Here is a 23,725-nt window from a genome sequence, read left to right as displayed (position 1 = left end):
AGCAAATCAGCTAACATGTATCCCAAAGATCCAGAGTTCCCACCTAATGGTGTGGAAGATATGACAAGATTGGCATATTTGCATGAACCAGGAGTACTTCAAAATTTGCATCTTCGATATGCCATGAATGAAATTTATGTAGGATATCACATCTGTCTTCTGGATTGGCCTCTCTATTCTATCTTGTTAAGTGCTTGGAGATGTTCCTTGTTTTGTTGTTACAATTATTGTAATGAAGCTTTAACTTTTGCTGATGGTGTCTGCAGACATACACAGGAAATATATTGATAGCCGTGAACCCTTTTCAAAGGTTACCTCATTTGAGTGCAACTAGTACCATGGCAAAGTATAAAGGGGCGGCTTTTGGTGAGCAGAGCCCACATCCTTTTGCAATTGCAAGTTCTGCATATAGGTATCTTGTTGTTGCTTAATTTTTTTTGCCTTGGTATTATAGACTAGAAAAATAAAAATTAATGATAAAACTATCTATATGTAATTTTTAAAAATCCATCACTAAAATTTAGTGACCCCAAACCAGATTATTGTATATTCCCTCTGATCCTTTTTATTATCATTTGTTTCTTATAAAAATGACAACTGATAGTGGTTCATAAGGAAAGAAATAAATTTGAAATATCAATTTTGACAACTGAAGCACTACATGATATGATGTTGGAGAAATAGTGTCAAACTGTGTCCTCCTTGACTTTTTAGAAAACTTTGCATGTTTTTGTACATTATAGCAATCCATTCTAAATCACTGAGAGTAATATTTTTTTAATTACTCATTTAGTCTTCATATTTGTCGAATTTTTTTTTTTTAATCCTTACATCTAAAATCTACTCACTTTAGTCCACATACATACAATTTTTAATATGTTTTAGTACATGTTATCCAAAATTGTAGAGACTAAAACAGATTAAAATTTGTACGTGTAGTGTAGGAACTAAAAACAGTTAAAAGGTGTCCAGGTAGAAACTAAATGTAAATTGTGTAGATATAGGGACCGAGTAGTTTAGCTTTTTTTTATTGAATAAATGTTTTTAGAACTTCTTATTTATAATCCATCTGCAAACTGGAGTGTACACCATTTAATATTTTTTTCTTTGGGTTTTGCATCCATCACTAAAACTTTGGCTTGTGTCAAAGATTCATGGCAAATGGTATATTATGAAAAAGATGTATCTGTATTCACTAACAAAGATGAGTATCTGCAGCAAGATGATAAATGAAGAAACAAGCCAATCTATTTTGGTTAGTGGAGAAAGTGGAGCTGGTAAAACTGAAAGTACAAAGATGCTTATGCATTATCTTGCCTTTTTGGGAGGGAGAGCAGCAACTGAAGGGAGGTCTGTGGAGCAACAAGTTCTGGAGGTAAGAAACTAAATATTGAGGCCGCATTTGATTTTCTTTGTTATTTTTAATAAAACAATTTTCAAAAAAAAATGTTAGATAATAGAAGTGATGGAAGAAATGTGATAGTGAAAGAAAAACATGAATACTAGAAAACTGAAAATAGAAAACCAAAATAACTTAGAGATGTTTTGGTTTTAAAAACTATAACAGAGATATTAGTTTTAAAAAACTACCCTTATCAAGTAAGTATTCACTTAGTTTCTATAGTTGTTCTTATTTGAAGTTTTAATCCCTATACGAGGAAACTGTAAGTTTTAATTTTTATATATGCATAAAAATTAAATTTTGATCCATATCATTAACATCAGAAAAAACTTTCTTGCGGCATAAAATCACCACAAAAACTTTCTAGTGGTGATAAACCACTATAAAAAAATTTATAGGAAGGAAAACTTACAATTTTTTTGTATAGGAACTAAAACTTAAAACAAGCACAAGTATACACTAAGTAAATAGTTTAACGTTTTGTTTCTAAAAACTGGAAACAAACAATCATAGATGCCTGAGAAATATATTTTGTATGTTATTATTCATTCTGCTTGTTATTCACACTTCTGCAGTCCAATCCTGTTTTAGAAGCATTTGGAAATGCAAAGACTGTTAGGAACAACAATTCAAGGTATTGAATTTATTGTTCAGTAAGGTCATCTTTTCTCCATCTTTGCAATTTCCACCGCACCCTTCCTTATCTTATTTGGTTTAAAGTCTGTCCTAAGCTTACATAGTATAATTTCAGTCGTTTTGGTAAGTTTGTGGAGATTCAGTTTGATCAAAAGGGGAGAATTTCAGGAGCTGCTATCAGAACATATTTGCTCGAACGATCTCGTGTCTGTCAAGTTTCTGATCCTGAGAGAAATTATCATTGCTTTTATATGCTTTGTGCTGCACCACAAGAGGTACATTACTTCCATTTTGGATAACTAATTTAGGCCTATATAGTTAAGATTTGCTTCCATGGTATGCGAATTTGTTTTAAGATTAAGATCTGCTTCCAAGAAAGTAATGATTTTTTCTCTTTCAATTAATACAAGTTAGTTCATGAATAAGATTATTGTTTGTCAAGAAATTAAAGATTGGCTGACATACTCTACTATTTTCTGAGAAGTAACATTTGATAACCTCCCAAATCAATACTAACATGATACAATTGGTGCACCTCTTACTGCTCATTCATAGAAAAACATATTCATCAATGAAAGAAACAAACCATTTGTGGCGGAAAAATATTAGAAAAGGATACTTGGCCCCAAACATCAAGGTGGACCAGAGGAAAAGGTTCATCACTTTAATTAAAACTAGAAAGACACTCTTGCCAATTTTTGCATCAGGCTTATATCTTTGAGTTTGGGTAGTGGTTGAGTGGACTAGTCTCGGTAGCAGACATTTACAGCAAAAGGTTTGATGCACTTCCACCTGCGGTGGAATCCAGCAGCCGTCATTGGTGGCATTGGTGCCTCTTTGAACAAGAGCAAGGATAGGGTTAAAGTTTTACTGAAGCAAAAGCCTCCAGATCAGGAATTCTGATATCAACTTGAAGGATATAATTTCTGAATGTAACTATTGATAATAAAATTGTACAAAAGCTACACATTATATAGCCAAACAATATAAATAGTTTCTTAAAATGTGGCTGAAATCGTGATAACAAATAATCTGCCCTAATTTATGTTAATTACAGTGAGACTTTTAAAACATTTTATGTAAATGAAATGCTCATGATCTTTATAGGCAAGGATAATGCAATAAAAGTCTTCATGGTTCTTTTTTTGAACTCATAGAAACCATCCAAGCCCCTCACCCCTAGCTCAATCCAAGTGGCATAAAAGATTAAGGTTTAATTTCTAAAGCTCATGAACATTCTCTATGCGCATATGAGCTTCTAAAGTTAGGGTTTGAATTTACTTTGTTGGTTGATCTTCTTGAACTTATCCTGAGGCAATGAGCTTTTTTTTATCGGAAAATGTTAGATTTTTGTTAGTAGGGAGGATCACATCTACAACCTTTCCCCCCTTCCATTCTCCCTTAACCACCTAGCCCACCTTATATCTCCTTGAGACAATGAGCTTTTGATGTGAATTTATTTTTATTTGAGCTTTTCCATGTCTAGGATGTTGATAAGTATAAATTGGGAAGTCCAAGAACATTTCATTACCTTAATCAATCAAATTGCATTGAGCTGGACGGGTTGGATGATTCTAAGGAGTACCTTGCAACTAAGAGAGCTATGGAGGTTGTTGGAATCAATTCTGATGAGCAGGTCCCCCTTTGTAACATCCCTATTGGAGAGAGTTTTCTTTTTTTCTTTTTATTGTTTTCATTAGAGAATTTTGTCATCCCTCTTCTCAGGATGCGATATTTCGAATAGTAGCTGCAGTACTTCACTTAGGAAACATTGAATTTGTTAAGGGAGAGGAAGATGAAACGGATTCCTCCAAGCCCAAGGATGAAAAATCCCATTTCCATCTTAAAATCGCAGCTGAACTTTTGATGTGAGTGAAGTTGTTAATTTTTTTTTCTCTGAAAGATTAAGCTTCAAGTCTATTACATCTATGGTTATTTATTTATTTGTTTATGTTAGGTGTGATGAGCAGTCCCTTGAAGACTCTTTCTGCAAACGTGTTATGGTGACTCGTGGTGACACCATAACAAAATCACTTGATCCAAATGCTGCAACTCTCAGTAGAGATGCATTGGCTAAAATAGTTTATTCAAGGCTTTTTGACTGGTAATTTCTGTGATGTTTATGAAAATATAAATAAGTTTATATATCTTAGAAAAGCTCACTTTAATATGCATGAGCTTCGGTAATTCAAATAATGCAAGCATCTGTTGATCCAGGATTGTGGACAAGACTAACAACTCTATTGGGCAAGATCCAGATTCAAATAACTTGATTGGGGTTCTAGATATTTATGGATTTGAGAGTTTCAAGACAAACAGGTGCTTTGCCAATACCCTTTTTTTTTCCAGTGCTTATATGATGTGAGATTATTAACTAAGGAACTTATATGCTCTGTGTCAGTGAATTATGATACAAAAGTTGATAAAGCTGCAAATTTTTATTTTATGCATTAGTTAATATTGTCCAAGAACTTTGATGTCATCTGCAAATTATTTTGATGTTCTACCGTGAAACTACTCTCCTCTCTACCAGGGGATAATATTCTTTGCTATGGCTGTGATCTTCTTTTGTGACCATAGTTTTTGTTTTGCTTGATGGACACAGAGGATAAATGGTACAAAAAAAAAAAAACTAAAGAAATAGTGGAACAGGATTTAATTTAGTTTGGCTTTTAACAAAAGTTGGCATGTAAATATGACAAAAACAGTGTATAAAAAAAGGCTATCCACTTAAAGCTTTACTTATGTGTGGATAAGTCATGTTAAGTATGGTTCATGATGCACTTCCACAAAATTCAAGCCACAAACAATTGTTTCTTCTATTGTCAGTGTGACAGCCATGAATGCAGAATTATTGTGTTTGTGATGTTATGCTTTGCATTTAATGACCATCTTGTAATTTCTTAGATTGACCTACGTTACTAACTTTTTGAACTCTCCTGTGTATTGTTTAATTGGTCCTGCACAGCTTTGAACAATTTTGTATCAATTTGACAAATGAGAAATTACAGCAACATTTCAACCAGGTCTGATTCTTTTGTTTTCTCTATCTTCTTGGAATTCATTATCTGGTAAACAATTTTTTTTTACTCAGTTAACATTTCATTATGCAGCATGTCTTCAAAATGGAGCAAGAGGAATATACAAAGGAAGAGATCGATTGGAGTTATATTGAGTTCGTTGATAATCAAGATGTTCTTGATCTCATAGAGAAGGTGTAATTCACACTTCCATCCATTTTGCCATTGTAGGAAAGTTCTATCAATTTACCATCTCTTTCTTGGATTAAATGTATTTTTATTCATATTTTAATGGTTTCACCATTTACTTAAGATAATAATGGTGATAATACATGTATTGCATAACATTTTCATGGTGCCTTTTTTTCTTAAACTTCCCATTCAAGTAAAAACTCCTCAGAGTAATTAAGTTAATCTGTTATGAACAGGGAATAGCGGTTATTCTATTAATGTTACTAACTTACAACTACCTAGGTTTTTGACGAAATGATGACACAGGTTCAGTAAATTTCTTTTATCTATTTAAGAAGGAAGTTGATTGCTAGCTTGTACATATTACTTCATATGTATTTAAACTTTACATAGTCATGCTTGTTTGTATTTTATCTTTCTAATTGATGTACACTTATAACTTCAGAAACCCGGTGGCATTATTGCTCTCCTGGATGAGGCCTGGTATGTATTTAATGACTGAATGGTTCAGATACTTGTATTATGGTTGTTTTTTAGATATGGAATGGCTAATCTTTGTCATTTTGCTTTAAATACACATCTATATGTATTATGTGGTGACATCTGCATATGCATATCCTTTGAGATTGTGAGATTGTCCTACTTATTCTTTGTAGTATGTTTCCAAGATCAACACATGAAACATTTGCTGAAAAGCTATATCAAACCTTTAAAGACAATAAACGCTTCAGCAAACCAAAGTTGTCTCGTACTGACTTCACCATCAACCATTATGCTGGTGATGTAAGTGAAGTTCATTTTGGTCTACATAATTCAAAATTAATGAAGGAAAAAGGCTTAATTCATGATGATTTTTAATTCCAGGTCACTTATCAAACTGATTTTTTCCTTGATAAAAATAAAGACTACGTTGTTCCAGAACATGCTGCTCTACTCAGTGCTTCGAAGTGCTCCTTTGTTTCAGGGCTGTTCCCACCTTTACCCGAGGAAACTACAAAATCAACCAAGTTCTCTTCTATAGCCGCTCAGTTTAAGGTCTGTTTTTATTTTTGCCAAGCATATAAATGCAAATTATCTGCCTTGTATTTATCTGTATTATTCTTAATGCATGTATTATAAAGCTACAACTGCAATCTTTGCTTGAAACACTAAATGCTACCGAGCCACACTACATTCGTTGTGTAAAGCCAAATAATCTTCTGAAGCCTGGGATATTCGAGAACAATAATGTGTTGCAGCAGCTTCGATGTGGAGTAAGTTCAATGCCAGTTTGGCTGCATTCTCTGGTATGACACGAGTATTTTGGCGTAGTGACTTGAGACTTTATGGATGCCATTCACAGGGAGTAATGGAGGCAATTCGGATAAGTTGTGCTGGATATCCCACTAGAAAGAACTTTGATGAATTTGTTCAGCGGTTTACTATCCTAGAACCTAAGATTCTGAAAGCATGGTATTTTCATCCTTTTCCATATTTTGTTTTGCCTTTTCCAGTCTTCTAGATGAGTCTGATTGTGGAATAATCATAACCATGTATTTACAGCCCTGATGAGATGACTGCTTGCAAGAGGCTTCTAGATCGAGCAAACCTTAAAGATTATCAGGTGCCAATTTATCCAACTGAAATTTCTATTAATCTCATTTGTAACTTTTACATTGCTTGTTGGTTACATGAATTGTAGATAACGTTACTTTGTTTCTAACACCGAATAAAAGGAAAGGAAAGTTCTAGCTAGTTACTAACAAAGTTAACTGCTATTGCATTCATGTGTTTGTGTGATTGCTGGATATAAGATCATAGCATAAAAGGAAAGAAAAATACTCTTGCTGAAATATTCCCATTGCAGATTGGAAAAACCAAAGTGTTTCTGAGAGCAGGTCAAATGGCAGAATTAGATGCATGCCGTGCTGAGGTCTTGGGAAGATCTGCAAACATTATTCAGAGAAAAATCCGCACATTTATTTGTCGAAAACACTATATTTTATTGCAGTTGTCTGCCATAGAACTTCAAAGGGTTGCTAGAGGTATCAATTATGTGAATCCTCTAGGGCTGTTTACCATGCAATCAATGGAAAATTGAATTCTGATTGTACATTTCCATGTTATGAATTTAACATAGGACATCTTGCACAACATCAGTATGAATGCATGAGGAGGGAAGCTGCTTCTTTGAAAATTCAGAAAGACTTCCGCATGCATATGTCCAGAAATGCTTACAAAACTATTTATGCCTCAGCTGTTTATATTCAAACCGGTATGCGAGGGATGGCTGCTAGAAATGACCTTAGGTTCAGGAAACGGACACAAGCTTCAATTGTTATTCAGGTAGGATAGAGCAGCACTTTCTTCTTAGTTAAAGAGAACTAATATCTGAAACTTTTCTGCTTAGTTTTCCCTATTTATATATTTGCCGCATTACCTTTGCTTTCTTTTCAATCACGGGGATTAAGACTGCATACTTTTTACCCTCCACTAACACGATAATGGAAGGAACTTTGTTTACTGGACTCCCCATTGTGTATTGCTTTCCTTATTTTGAAATTCACTTTCTTTGTTAACTAGATGTCTCAGCTATAATTTGAGTCTTGTATCTACCCTTTCTTTCAATTTTCTTTTTTGCTCAGCCAAAATATAATATAACATTAATGAGTACCAGAGGTACTAAATCATACAGGTTTTAGAGATAATACACATCTAGTTTAGCTAGAGGCATAGATATACATGCTGAAAGATCCCACATTAAGTTAATAGATCATGGACTGTATTAGTTTCCTATGTTCCTGTCCTAAGAAAACCAATTTTGAGATATATATATATATATATATAACATATTCTTTCAATTTAACATATTCTTAATATTTTATAAATGACAGAACAATCCTAAGGTTAAAGAATTAAAAGTGTTGGACAATTTTTTGTCATATATATATATATATATTCATATTTTATGATATTTGGTGCATTATACATAAAACATGATTAAAATTAATGAGTTTTTTCTTATCATAGGATCACTACAGAGGTTATTCAGCACGTATTTATTTCCAAAGACTAAAGAAATCAGCAATTGCAGCACAGTGTTCCTGGAGGAGAACATTGGCACGTAGAGAACTTCGAAAGCTTAAAATGGTGTTCCCTCTTCCCTCTTGTTTACCTTTCTTAATATTTCAATTATTAGCAAACTGCTAGTGTTTTTCATTTTAGAAGCAATCAACATTCTTAAACATTTTTATTTTTTTTAAGAATTTGACTATAAGGAGTATACATTACTCAATATGTGTCTTTAACTTTCTAGTAATAAGCTGTTAGCATTGTTAGTAGTTAGTTTGTTATTAGTAAGTAGTTAATTCTGTTAGTCTATTACAGCTTGTGACAGCTGTATCAACTAACCAAGTTTAGTTGACAGTTAGTGTAGTTGACTGTTATCTCAACTATATAAATTGTTCTGTAATCAGTTATAATTTGGGTTGAATAATATTGATTTCTCAATCTCAATTCTTTCTCCTCTCTCAAATTCTCTCAACTCTATTATGGTATCCAGAGTTCGTAATGAGCTTCAAAATCTCTCTCTTGATAATCGCTCTATTTTGGATTATCTTTTGCATGCTCAGAGGCTTGTTAATGAGCTTACTTCGATTGGTGAAACAGTTTCCATTCTGAACATTTTGACCTAATTTTCGATGGTCTTCCTGATGAGTATGAGTCATCTTTTTCTCTTGTTACTAGTCGATCTGATCTGTTTACTGTTAATGAAGTTAACATTGGTGCTTGTGCGTGAAGTGCGCATTGAGAGATCTCGTAAGAGAACTTTAGGTTCTATTAATCTTACTCGGTTTAGGATCTGTTAATCTCAATTCTGGAAGTTCTTCTCTTGATAATTCTGTTCATCCTAATTCTGCACAGTCTATGAACCCTAACTCTCAAGCTCAAGTTAATTTGACCACTCAGACCACTTGTGAGGATAATTCTGCGAACGATTACATAGGAAATCGATTTTCAGTGGTCATGGTGGTGGGAATTTTTGCCAGAACAACTATAGTGGTCATGGTTCAGGCCATGGTGGTGGTAGAGGTAGGTTTGTTGATGTACAATGTCGATTTTGTTATAAATTTGGACATGGTACTTCTTACTGCTATCACAGGCTAGAGGAGAATTATGATCCTACTCTTCCTCCACCTGCTTCACTTGCTCCTACTCAATCTACTTCAGCTCCAAGTGCTCAGACTTCTCAGCAAGTTCAGCATGCTCAACCCATTCAGTATGTGCTTCCTTCACCTCAGCAATCACTCACGGCATTTGCTCAACCTCAATATGTGTATCTGCAGCCACATCAGACCGATCAACAATGTTCTAAACAATAGTCCAATCCTCAGATTTATCTGACCAGTTCATCATCTTCTCCTACTCAGACTCAGACTCAGACTTGGTATCCTGATTCTGGTGCTTCCCATCATGTGACTAATATGTCACAGAACATACACCAAACCGTATTAATTTGTGCAGATTTTTTTATAGAAAAATTTTCCTATTTAATATTTGAAGTTTTTATTTATGATTTTATATTTTATTTTATAATTTATAATTTTTTGCAAGATAAAAAAGTTAACAGCATACTGGTTTAGATATTATAACCTACTATAAATTTTAATAACGTATAAGCATACCGGCTATATATACCTGTAGCAATTATTCGTAAGGTCATGAACCCGTACTCGTATCACGTACCGGAACATACTGCGAATTATGTGATTATGATCTCAACTATATAAACTGTTTTGTAATCAGTTATAATTTGGGTTGAATAATATTGATTTCTCAATCTCAGTTCTTTCTCCTCTCTCAAATTCTCTCAACTCTATTATTGACAAGTTTTGTTACTGTAAATTTCTTTATATCTTTATTGTCTGCTACTATACTGTTTTTCTTTTATATTATAGTTAGTTAAACTCCAATTTTCTATTATGACAGTGACTGCTCTAACCTAATAGCATAGATATTGTTGGAGACATGTATACCGTTGACAATAATACAACTTTGAGATTCCCCACTCTCTCTTTTACTTTCCTCTCTATGCAGTAAAGCAGTTAGTACCAACTAATATAAAAATGTATCTGTTGGGAATGATTTAATTGTTGGGGAAGTGTTATTTTCTCCCCTCTAAAATGTGAAACTCTAGTGTTATATCTATTTTAAATGTGAATCTTATCCTTTCAACCAGATATGCTACTACTGTTTTGTATATGAACAACTTTTATTTGTTTTAGTACTTGAAAAATATCTAAATTTAACTTACTGCAGGCAGCCAAGGAATCCAAGGCACTTGAAGCTGCCAAAAATAATCTGGAAATGCAAGTCAAAGAATTAACTTCGTGTCTAGAAACAGAGAAGAGAATGAGGGTAATTAATTTATTTACAGTAAATGAAAATGTAAAAGTATGACTAAGTTTCGTCATGCCTACTATTGCTAAATTGGTTCTTTTACCTATAAAAGTAGTTTTTTAATTGTATTATTTAACCAACATTCTAAATGTTTTGGTTCATTGTGATATTGAGGAAGCCAAGACACAGGAAAATAAAAAACTACAGCATGCTTTGCAAGAGATGCAACTTCAGCTCCAAGAAATCGAGGAAGCCAAAAAACAGGAAAATGAAAAACTAAAGCATGCTTTGCAAGAGAAGGAGCTTCAGTTCCAAGAAATTGAGGAAGCCAATAAACAGGAAAATGAAAAACTACAGCATGCTTTGCAAGAGAAGGAGCTTCAGTTCCAAGAAATTGAGGAAGCCAATAAACAGGAAAATGAAAAACTACAGCATGCTTTGCAAGAGATGGAGCGTCAATTCCAAGAAATTGAGGAAGCCAAGAAACAGGAAAATGAAAAACTAAAGCATGCTTTGCAAGAGAAGGAGCTTCAGTTCCAAGAAATAGAGGAAGCCAAAAAACAGGAAAATGAAAAACTACAGCTTGCTTTGCAAGAGATGGAGCTTCAGTTCCAAGAAACTAAGGCAGCGTTAATTCAGGAACGAGAGGCTGCCAAGAAAGTAGATGAGCAAACTCCAACTACACAGGAGAATTCTGTTAATGTTGTTGACAGTGAATTGATCAATAAGCTTACTACAGAAAATGAACAACTCAAGGTAAGCATTATGTAAAAAGTGTTTGATAAATTTATTCGTCTGGGTGTCTCATAGTATCCAAACCTACTGTTACATTTTATGCTTTACAGGAACTAGTTAATTCGTTGGAAAAGAAATCTATACAGGAGTTTCCTGTTAATGTTACTGACAATGAGTTGATCAATAAACTTTCTTCAGAAAATGAACATCTTAAGGTATAAATTGCATAATAATTGTTTGAAATTTATGTTATTGGGTAAATGATCATTTTTGTTCCCTGCATGTGTAAACTGGTGACAATTTAGTCTTTAAAAGAACGAAAATTCTAATTTAGTCTTTGAATATGGAAAAAATTGCATCCTACGTACAACTTAATAATAAATTGGTCCCTGAAATTTACAATTTAATGGCAAAATGGTCCCACAAACTTAATGGCGAGACAGAATTGTTACACTTTTTACACATTTAGAGTTTGAATCAGAATTTTCATTCTTTCTTGGACTAAATTGTCATTGGCTTACACATCCAGGGACCAAAATGGTAATTTACCCTTATGTTACTACTATTGTTATTGTTTTTTTTTATGCTTTACAGGAACTGATTAATTCACTGGAAAAGAAAACTATACAGGAGTTTCCTGTTAATGTTACTGACAATGAGGTGAGCAGTAAGCTCATTACAGAAAATGAACATCTTAAGGTATAAATTACATAATAAGTGTTTGAAATGTATGGTTTTAGGTTTTCATAATATCAAAAATAACTCCTGAAGCTTTGCAGGATCAGGTTAATTCATTGGAAAGAAAAATTGATGAAGCTGAGAGGAAATATGAAGAAAGTAACAGGGTTAGTGACGAGCGCATGAATCAAATTATAGAGACAGAATCAAAGATGATTGAGATAAAGACAAATGTGCAGAGGTTCTTATGTTAGCCTTTGTTTCTGCTGGTTTGCATTATAAGGAATATATGATTTTTCCCTTGGTTTGATATGTTGCTTTGTTATGTGTTAGGCTTGAAGAAAAACTATCTGATATGGAAACTGAAAACCAAGTTTTGCGGCAGCAAGCCTTGTTGAGTTCATCATCCAGGAGAATGTCAGGAAAGCTTGCACCTGCTACAACTCCGGTAAAAAAAAAAACAATTTCTTATTAAGTGAGGCTGTTTGTACTTGTCTATTAACATTCCCCATCAATTACTTATAATTGATATTTTTTAAATTATCCTCAATTAATTTGTTTTAAAGCTAGTCCTAACTCTTAAGTTGTATTCTTAGTTGTGTATTCGCATATAATTGAGGACAATTTAGAAAATTTCAATTAAACCAAGTTAATGAGTAATGTGAATTAATAATTCTTTGCCTCAACAGTCTCTGACTATCATCCTTGTTTATCCTTACTGGAGATTGTTTTAATATTTTTTTTCTGCTCTTGCTATACAGCCTTTGGAAAATGGTCATCAGGTAATAAAGGGCTTTTAGAATTGAAATCCCTTTAACTCTTCTTGTAATTTATACATTATCTTTGTATTTATCAAGAAAGAAAAGTTTTCCACCTGTCCTTTTTATCGTGGTTTTGAAGACAAATCTCTTTTCTATAGGCATCACAGGGTTCTGTCCCTGCGAAAACATTTGGTGCAGAGGATAAAGTAAGTAGATCTATTATGGAGAGGCATGCTCTTGCATAACAATTATTGCTTAATAATATATTTAATTTATATTTTTATATCCTTATGTAGCATTTAGTCACATTATGTTTTTGTTTGTTTTCCTTGTGTGTAGGAGAGTGTGGATGCTCTTTTCAAATGTGTGACAAAAGATCTTGGGTTCTCTGAAGGAAAACCTGTTGCAGCATTTACCCTTTACAATTGTCTGCTACATTGGAAATCTTTTGAAGCAGAAAAAACAAGCATATTTGATCATCTTATACAGCTGATTGGTTCTGAGTTAGAGGTTACTTTCTGTTTACTCAAACCATTTTTCCATTTGTTTGTTAGAGGCAAAAGTTAATCAGATTTAGGATTTGTTTGATAATTTAATTCAGCCATGAAAATAAAAACATTTTATAGTTGGTTATTGAATACCTGCACAAAGTGAATGCTATTCAAATACTAATGATTTGTAGTGCTAAAAATAATTCTTGGTTATGTAATTCAGCTAGTGAAATACTTATTTCACTGAACTGTGATTACAACTTGATTGTCACCCCAAAGCTTCATAGATAGAGGACCTTTGGTGTCAGGGGCATAGTTTAGTAAATTTGTTTAGAGACTTGAAAACTTAAAAGATTTGAAATGGCTGAATTTTTATTTCTTATTCAGTTTATTACAAAGGATTATTACACTCTTATATATAGAGTACATTACATTTAATTCAGGAATTTCAGGAGATTAAAAAAGTGGATAACTCTTTAGAATCTAAGAATTTGTACAAGATAATTAATGACAGAAATAAACTCTATTGATTACAATAATAATACTCTACAACAGTCTCCCTCAAGCTAGTGAATAGATATCAATCATTCCCAACTTCCAAAAAAGATCTTGAATAGGATGATTATGATTACTTACCTATGTGTTGTGAAGTGCCACATCCGCTCCAATTCTTAGGGTGTAACTTATATATTTGTTAGCTTTATTAAATGTCAATTGGTTTCAAAATAAAATCTAACATGATATCAGAACCTTTTGTTCATCTTGGTTTTAAGGTAGTCTTTGGCCCAATTTTTTATTATTTTTTTTGCTTTTCTTCTCCTTATAAGGAGAAGCCAGACCAAACACTTTTTCATATAAGCTCTAAAATAAATAAGGATGTTAATTTTAATGAAGAAAAAAATAAAATAAGGAGCTTAAAAATATATATATTGTGCCTTTTTATCCTCTCCTTTTATAATCTACAACACTCCTCCTCAAACTAGTGAACAGATATCAATCATTCCCAACTTGCAAGCAAGATCTTGAAAAACCACTATGTAGGAAGACCCTTGGTGAACACATCAACTATCTGAAGCTCTGAAATGACGTTCAATGTTTAATTTCTCTTTAATGAAGTGTCAATCTATCTCTGTATGCTTTGTCCTTTCATGTTGAACTAAGTTGTGTGCAATGTTGATGGCAAACATATTTTCACAAAATAGTCTCATAGGAGATTCACACTTCATTATGGGATCATTGGGAACAATAAATAATCTTCATCCATGACAACTCACAAACCCCTTAAGTTCTGGCTCTAGGGACGATTGAAGTGTCTATAGAAACAAGTTAGTTCAGGCAATTGAAGTTATCATTCTTTATGAAAACTAACTGCCTCATAGCTCTTATTGGCTTATTGCATTCCACATTATGAAATTTACGGCCATAATAATTGCCATTCCGCAAACAATAATTGCCTTATAGCAGTTATTAGACTCAACATTATGAAAATTGCTATCACAAAATCTTAAAAACAGTAAAAACATGTAAAAATAAAGTAGCATTTCTATAATAATAAATGAAAAAAAATCAACTAAAAATAAAAACACAAAACACATTAAGAAAGAGTGACATTTTTGTGTGCTTGGTGTTTAGATAAGGGTGATATATGGCTATTTAATGTGGTCTCACATGGTATTCCACTTAACATTTTTGCAGGATCCAGACAACAATGCTTGCATGGCTTATTGGCTATCCAACACATCTTCTTTGTTTTTCCATCTTCAGCAATGTCTAAGAGTACCTACAACACGGAAACCACCCACTCCAACGTCATTTTTCGGGAGAATGACCCAGGTATCAAGTTTCTTTATAGCTATCCAAGTTAACATATGCTTGTCCTATAGTAGCATCCAACATACATTCATTCTTTTCATTTGAAATACAGGCATAGAAATATTGGGATTTTACTTAATAATGGCATCCTAAGTAAATATTGTAACTAATGATTATAGAGATAATGCCATGAAACTCACTATATGGAATTTGATGTTGTTTTTCAGGGTTTCCGGTCATCTAATAGTCTTTCCAGCAATGCTTTTGATGTAGAGCATCAGGTTGATGCCAAGTATCCTGCTTTGCTTTTCAAGCAACAGCTTGCGGCTTATGTGGAAAAGATATATGGAATCATTCGCGAAAGTTTTAAGAAAGACTTGTCACCTCTCCTTTCTTCTTGCTCTAAGGTATGAAGGCTGTATTTTTTGTCATGGACTATGTCTTCGTTTTTATATGTGATGCCAGTGTGCTGGAAATTATATACTATTAGGATCAGTATCTTAGGCGGAGTGGAGTGATTGTAGTTTTCCTTAGTCATACTTAATTTATGCTCTAATCTGATGTAAATCTTATCAATAACTTTGTCTTGATGCCTAGGAAATTCAAAGTAACTTCCTATTGACATTGACTTCATATCCATATATTCAAATAGTTTAAATTTGTTATGCTTCTCACCTCTAACTCACTCAGAGTCTCACTGGATGTTATTCTTCTACTCTTTTGTTTTCTCTTGATATCTTTATGTATTGGTATCTTTTCCACTCATGTAAGGAATACATCATTTGAAAACTTTTAGACTTTAGATTATTGCTTCTGTGGAAACAGAAGAGATGTCACTTTTTTCTCCTTTTCTCTAAAAAAAAAATTGGGGGGCTCATGGTTGGCTTAAAGATGTCTCTTGCCTCTTGCATGCCTGTAGGCAAAGCTCAATCTATATCTAGTTGAAAGTGGCAATATCATTAAGCTTATTCCACTTTCGTATGATCATATGACTTCAGGACAAAACATCAAATGACAACAGCCAACCATCTGGTTCTTGGATCAGCATCATCCAATGCCTTAATAGATATCTCAAGATTCTGAAAGAAAACTATGTATGTGAAGATTTGATAGTACAGTGAATCGGTATCTTTACACCCTTTTCCTCCCAAGCTCATTTTTAAGTTATAGAGAAAACTGATTTTAAGTTTTGCCTCAGGTGCCTCCTGTTCTGGTTCAGAAGCTATTTAATCAAATTTTTCAATACATCAATATGGAACTCTTTAATAGGTAAGATGTCTTGTTTCATTCAGCCACTTTTATAGGAATGGACTAATTATAGGGTTGGTTGACTTGTGAATTGGGAATGCTATGTTCTCTAGCCTTCTTTTACATAGAGAATGTTGCACATCCAAAAATGGAGAATATATAAAATCAGGGTTGGCTGAACTAGAATTATGGTGTACTGAAGCAACGGAAGAGGTACACTATATTTGCCCTTTTACAACCTTCTTATGCATATTTAAGTCACTTACATTGCGTGAACAATGATTTAATTCTTATTTATCTATTAACTATTTCTGTTGCAGTATGTTGGCTCTTCTTTGGATGAACTCAAACATACAAAGCAAGCAGTTAGATTCTTGGTATGCCTATTACTTCTTCTATGAACACTTTTGCTTTATAAATAGACTTCAGGTAGCCTCGGTGACACTCTGAGTAATCTTTTTTTTAGGGGCAGGGGAATATTATCAAATTTTGCTTTCTTTCTACTTTGGTGTCTAGGTTGGTAAAATTAATCCAATTGATTAACATTTTACTCTAGACTTCCTTTCCCTTTGAGAGATTAGTAAGATGCCATGTGAAGGGACATTGTCTTACTTGGTCCTTATATAATTTCTGTTAGGAAGTCCAACATCACTTACCTCAATTCTCAGGATGCAGCTTATATATTTGTTGAACAACTTCACTTAGTGCCAATTGGTTTTTAAGTTGAAATTTAACAATTACTGCAAGCATACATGAGTAATATACCATAAATTTAGAATACAATACAAGGAGTTCCCTAAATCCTTAAGCACCCATTTTTGTCCCTCATTTTAATTTTGGATGAAATCATTTCTCCAGGTTGCACTACAAAAGGACGAGCTATCCTATGATGATCTTACAAATGACCTCTGCCCAGTAAGTGTTTACATATATCTGGAATTTGAACTTTGTTTAAATCTTCTCTATATGAGAAAAAAAATGGGCAGATTTTCTCTTTTTTCTGTCTTTTGTGTAGAAAGTAAACTTTCCTTTCTAACAACACTTTGTAAGAGGTGCACTTTAGCTTATTATATTATACTTATAATGTCCCCTTGTCTTATCTCACTAGATGAGATCAGCTACATGCATAAGGACATATTGTATTTTATCAAATATAATATAGGTTTAATATGTTTCTTAGTTCCTGAAAATATGGTAAATTTTGATTTTAGTCTTTCAACTTTTTTTTATTAATTTTGGTTCTTATAAATTTTAAAAGTTTTGAAAATGGTACTTATTACTATTTACTAATGATGTGGCATGCATCTAAATATGCTACCTCACGTGTCATCTCAAAGTAGTCACTAATGTTACATGTATAGATGCATGTCACATTATCACTAAATGATAATGGAAATCATTTAAGAAAATATGATGATCAAAACTAACAAAAAGAAATTGAAGGACTATTAAAACCAAAATTCACCATATTTTCAAGAATTAAAAACCCATATAAACCTATAACATACATAGCAAGTGGGTTCAATGTTACTGCCTCTCTTAACATCTATATTGGCTGAATTTAGGTCCTAAGTTCTCAACAGCTTTATAGAATATGTATACTTTACAGTGATGATGATGACAATAAGCAAAGTGTATCGACAGACGTAAGTTCCATCTGTCTATCTGTTTATCCGCACCTTTTCTTCTCAACCATTACTTTGTTGTGTGAATATTATTTATATTAATTATTGCTATGTACTTGTGTAGGTCACTACTAGATTGAAGCTTCTAATGACAGATGATGCAGATGAAGATGACAAATCTTTCTTGTTGGAGGACAACACAAGGTAAACTCAATTTCATGTAATATACATGTAAATACAAGATAATATTGTTTTAATTGAAACTGAAAGTTTTCACTTTTCACTGTTTTCAAAATGCAGTCATCCTATTATTGTTGAAGAGATCTCAACTTCTGCTCTAGATAAAACCATTCCAAAAATAAAACCTCCTGCAGAACTTCTTGAGAATGCAAACTTTCAATTTTTACATGATTATTGTTAGTCCTCTTGTGGTGAAGCTCATCTTTTAAGGTTCAAAATTATGTTATCTAATTCAACATCAAGTTGTAAATCCACCCGTGCTCACCCTCGCCCCTCCTTTTTTTTTCTCTGTTTTGTGGGCATCCATACTGTAATGGTTGTGTTAGCAAAAAGGCAGGGTAGGTTTCATAATATTTGTTAATTTTCATTTTACCTCCATTTTTATTAGATTGTATGGATGTTCACTTGGGGAGCAAATATTTGTATTAGTATGAAGAAAGAAAAGTGAAATTTGTAAAATGATAGGAGTTGATCACTTAGATTGTTCTTCTGCCCTTAAATTTGACATTGTAGAAAGCAGTATATCACCATCAAATGCTATAGTGATATTGGCCTTTTATGTAAGAGCATCATATCCTTTGTAATATTGCAATAATGTTTCGATTATGTGGCGAATTGGTCACTTTTATGTGTATTCATCCGGTCCTTAAGTTCATCGAATATTTAGTATATATTAAATGTATGCTGTTAGATTATTTATTGTACAATGATGAGCTACTATAAATCTAGTGCACTAAATATAGAAGTGTAAAGAAAAAGAAATAAAGCAACTACTTCAAAAGAATTTATATCATAAGAATCTATTACGCATAGATTTCTTTATATATAGTTCTTAAATTCCTAAAATCTCTCATCCAATAGTGATTCACACTAATATTAGATGAACTGTATCTATGACGAATGTCACTTGTATGTTAATTAGGATTTGAATAATGCTCGTATTTAATGCACCAATGGATTAAATGTATTACCTGCAACATAGATTAGAGTGGTGTTCATCATGAAGAGGACATGCATTTAATATTCATATTTAATACACCAACAGATACATCTTAAAAAACAAGCTCTCAACAAAGAAAAAAAAACTTGTGTCCATTATAATATACTATAGTATTCATCCGATCCTTAAGTTCATCGAATATTTAGTACATATTAAATGTATGATGTTAGATTATTTATTGTACAATGATGAGCTACTATAAATCTAGTGCATTAAATATAGAAGTGTAAAGAAAAATAAATAAAGCAACTACTCCAAAAGAATTTATATCATAAGAATCTATTACGCATAGATTTCTTCATATATAGTTCTTAAATTCCTAAAATGTCTCATCCAATAGTGATTGACACTAATATCACATGAACTATATCTATGACAAATGCAACTTGTATGCTAATTAGGATTTGAATAATGCTCGTATTTAATGCACCAACGGATTAAATGCATTATCTGCCGCAGAGATTAGAGTGCTCTTTCAACATGGAGAGGACATGCATTTAATATTCATATTTAATGCACCAAAGGATACATCTTAAAAAGAAAGCTCTCAATAACAAAAAAAAAAAAAAAAGTCCTTTAGAGACAACGAACACTAGCTTTCTGAAATGTGCTTGTAAATATGAGAAGCTTTAAAGAGATGAAGACACACGAATGAACACGCTAAGAATTCAAATTTATTGTTCTCACTTCTCTTAGCTTTATCTCTATAACTTCTAAAATGGTAAAACTTTCTAAACATTTTGTATATCTAGAGATAATAGACTAAGTTCATTTCTATAATCATTTTTGAGATGTTAAGAACTAGTCAATGAGTTAATCAACATCGACAAATCTTCTAATTTGTTTAGAGTCAGAAATGACTTCGTAAAATAAAAAATACTAGGTATACTTTAAGCTTTGAGGATAAGCTTAGTTTGTAAAAGCTAAAAATAATTGTGAATAATACTTGTAATTTTTATGAAAGTTAGTAAAATTTGATGAGTTGTCAAAGATTAGACGTAATCTCACTGGTTGAGACGAACAAATATAAAAGTTTATGTCTTATATCTTTATAACTTTTATTTTAACTACCAAAGGATATAATTTGATTTTTGGTTTCACAAAAGAGTTTTTAGCAAAATTTGTTGTTATCGTCTAATTGTATTTGTTTGTGAAAACTTTGTATTTTTGTTGATAAAACCTTATCATATATATATATATATATGCGCGCGCGTGTGAGAGAGATAATGGACACACTTATTTTTTAGGTTAGAATGTGTTAGCAAATTACACCATGTTAACAAATCCACTTATTAACGTATACGCACTTGATTTTTAGTTTAAATACTTTAGAAGTTACACCCAGGGTCGGATGGAGTGCGGTGGCCAGCTGAGCCATGCATGAACTCCCCCAAATTTTGTAGATTTTATTTTATTATATGTAAATATGATTTTTGGCCCATCCAATCTTTTTATAAGCTCTTTATACTATTTTTTTTATTAAAACACTTGATTTAAAAGTCAATATTATTTTTTCTTTGATAATACAGTAGCTTCCTTTTATAAGTTTTACTCCTTTCACTCCTTATTTACTTATCATTTTTATTTCGTATTAGACTATTAGTGGCGGGCATCATCCCACGTCCAATTCTTATCATCTTTTTTTTTATTAGTTATAACTTAATATACCAACATGTTTTTTTTTCACCAGACTTATTAAATTATTATTTCATTAGACTATTAAAGATTCCTTTTCTTTGAGCATGCTTTTATTTGAGTATTTAGACGTATAGTGTTTTTTTGTGTGATTCACTTATCTATTTTTAAATTTTTTGAAGTAATATATACTTTAACTCTATTTTCATTAAATTTTTTTGAAATTTGTTTAAGATAAATAACCTAGAGTATCAATTATAGAGCAACTTGTGCGACCAGTTATATGTCAAATTTATTACATACATTATGCATGTGGTTAAAACATTATTTACTTAAGATATGTTTTTTTTATCCTGGCCTCCTTTGATCCAAAATCTTGGTTATGCACCTTATTACATCATTGGTGTATTTTAAGATAAGTTATGACTTGATAATATACTTCAACTACAAAATAAGTATGTATATGTTAGCAATTCTTATGTGTTATATATATATATATATATATATGAGGTGCATGTTAGGAGAAGTTCACTCGTTTATGATAGAAGATCGAGTATTCAACATAGTCTTATTATATGCTTATATATAGGAAGATTAGTCAATAGGAACAATCATATATAAGCTAATATTTATAAACTCTTTTTGTAATTGGTTTACTAATATCAATTTAAAAAGACTAAAATATGTTTGATATATATTTGACTTTTCTTTTTTATCCGATTAAATTTTTTTATTATTTGATTAAAATTTTTGTTCTTGATATTTGAAGAGTTTTATTTTTTATCCAAGATTTTTTCATTAACTTATGACATGACTGTTAACTTTTTAAAATATAATTTCTGGAGATTTTCAAACCACCAATATGGATTTAGAATTTTAAATGATCATTTACTATGGTTAATTAAAAACCACTACAATCAATTAAAGGAGAAAAAAAAATATGGTTATTGCTCAAGGGAGAGAAAAAAAATATCATCAACCACCTACACATATCAATAAATACCCAAATTTAAAACCCACATAAACAAATACTCCGATTTGAACCAAATCACCAACCTACAAGTGTCTTACTATATACTTCCATCTTATTAATTAGCGGAGTAGAAGAAATATTGTTTATTTTAATCACAAATATTCATTAAACTATTCATTTTCTTTGTAACAAAATTTATCCACGAATATTTGAATATTTGTAGGTACAATTTTGTTTTTCATCCTAGTTATTCTAATTTAATTTGTAATTGTATTAAAATTCAATAAGAAAGTTTTTTATTATCGTTATTAATTTCAAAAGTTTGAGCTAAATTAATATAGTCTTGGAACATAAGGGTGTTATTCATAACAACTTGATAAATCCTATGATTCACATCAAATCAATTAAGTTAGTTTGATTTTTTTTACCCCGAACCAATTAAAATTCGATGTTGGTTGATTCGGGTATTAAATTTATATTTTCTAAATCTGAAACAATTATATTTCTACTATTATTTTCATTATATTTTTTTAATAATATTGCTATTATGTCGCCTTGATTGTGTTTCAGTCTTGTTTGTATTCAATTATGTTATTTACATTTTTATATAACTTTATTTCTGAATCTTCAAACAAAACCATGTTATTTTTGTAAAACCATTAAAAAACATTTGATTTAAATTTTATTTTCCTCCAAATCTGAATCAAACTAACCATGAATACCCCTTCTGAAATTCTAAAACATTATTTCTAGGTTATGCTAAAAAAAACAACACAATATTTATAATTTAATCAGAAATTTTAATTACATTAAAATTTAACTCTCATCATCGTAAGAAAAAACTCTTATATTGCATTGCAAATACTTTATTTTGTTTTTTATGTTGGCTCAAGAAAAAAACAAATTAAATCAGTAAAAAAAAGTTAAAAAAAATCTAATTCTTGGTTGAACATATATATGATTCATATTTGTTATGGTCTATTTAAGTGACCGGAGTCCTTACCGCCTCTAGCTTTGTTATGGTCTAGGAATTGTCATCCTCAAGCAAAGCAGTGGCCAACTCCCATATATCAGTACAATGCATCAGTATAGAAATTTGATGATGTTGAAAAGAGACTATGTTGATTTAAGTGAAGAGTGAACATTTAGGTTCTGTTGACTTTGTAATGTCCTACATTAATATATAATTATTTGCTACATTAATATATTACTTAAATTTTGTTACTTACGTGTGTTGTTAGAGTTAACCGCGACTTGAAAACCAAGGTTTATTGTTACGTTTTGGTGTTAAATGATATATGTTTGACATTAGTAATATTAAAAATAATTCAAATAAAATTGGCAACACCAAAAAATAAAATTCACAAAATAAAATGATAAACATAGTCTTTAAATGATAAACATAGTCTATAAATGATTAACATAATGTTCATGCATGATCCGTGCGTCGTTAGGCAATCAAGCCACTTTCAATACGTCAATGCTGATAAGGCCTTTGTAGATGTTTAGTGGCATACACGTGGTGACCTTTTATCATAGTTTAAGATCGTAAAAGCCTCAACAATAGATAGAAAATGCTCATAAATTCAACACTACACAGATTTGATAAGGACAAAAATAACAATCATTCACAATTACCTGTAACAGTGTGATATATCCAGCAAGTTGTTTACCGCCGCTCTTGCAAGCATCATTCAAATTATCATACATGTGCATTAGGGCGACAACTCCCCATGCGTAGCTTCCACTCTGACAGAGGTCTCAGAAGACGTCTAAGAAGACGACATGCACATGTGTTGCACTCTTATTAGCAAAAATAGTGCAACCTAACAAGTGCAACAAATAAGCTCTAGTTGTTGCAATCTAGAGTCCAGTCTCACATTTATTATGATAAATCT

General features: G+C 31.9%; 1 protein-coding gene across 3 annotated transcripts; it reads left to right on the top strand.

Annotated features, from left to right (window-relative positions):
* Window positions 1–18,698, top strand: LOC100791031 (myosin-6). Of its 3 annotated transcripts, XM_006587895.4 has the most exons (39): window positions 1–138; window positions 267–412; window positions 1,219–1,375; window positions 1,978–2,036; window positions 2,154–2,313; window positions 3,525–3,674; window positions 3,764–3,906; window positions 3,996–4,142; window positions 4,256–4,357; window positions 5,007–5,064; window positions 5,152–5,253; window positions 5,696–5,733; window positions 5,907–6,033; window positions 6,115–6,285; window positions 6,372–6,503; window positions 6,593–6,702; window positions 6,793–6,853; window positions 7,097–7,274; window positions 7,370–7,575; window positions 8,260–8,379; window positions 10,549–10,647; window positions 10,804–11,385; window positions 11,475–11,579; window positions 11,959–12,063; window positions 12,144–12,283; window positions 12,376–12,490; window positions 12,804–12,824; window positions 12,962–13,009; window positions 13,143–13,313; window positions 14,990–15,127; window positions 15,334–15,513; window positions 16,105–16,200; window positions 16,305–16,375; window positions 16,468–16,567; window positions 16,675–16,731; window positions 17,213–17,269; window positions 17,920–18,000; window positions 18,104–18,183; window positions 18,280–18,698. In XM_006587895.4, exons 1-39 carry the CDS (start codon window positions 16–18, stop codon window positions 18,398–18,400), a joined length of 4,857 nt encoding a protein of 1,618 aa, XP_006587958.2. In that variant the 5' UTR covers window positions 1–15; the 3' UTR covers window positions 18,401–18,698. The 3 variants fall into 3 exon arrangements, 1 of the variants encoding a protein (XP_006587958.2); XR_003262892.2 differs by lacking the exons at window positions 17,213–17,269; window positions 17,920–18,000; window positions 18,104–18,183; window positions 18,280–18,698 and having other exon boundaries at window positions 16,105–16,231; window positions 16,305–16,567; window positions 16,675–16,724; XR_003262893.2 differs by lacking the exons at window positions 16,675–16,731; window positions 17,213–17,269; window positions 17,920–18,000; window positions 18,104–18,183; window positions 18,280–18,698 and having other exon boundaries at window positions 16,105–16,231; window positions 16,468–16,538.
* The last annotated feature ends 5,027 nt before the right edge of the window (window positions 18,699–23,725 follow it).

The sequence above is a fragment of the Glycine max genome, chromosome 9 (assembly GCF_000004515.6).
Source record: "Glycine max cultivar Williams 82 chromosome 9, Glycine_max_v4.0, whole genome shotgun sequence".
Taxonomy (NCBI): domain Eukaryota; kingdom Viridiplantae; phylum Streptophyta; class Magnoliopsida; order Fabales; family Fabaceae; genus Glycine; species Glycine max.
This window is presented reverse-complemented; position numbering and strand designations above follow the sequence as displayed.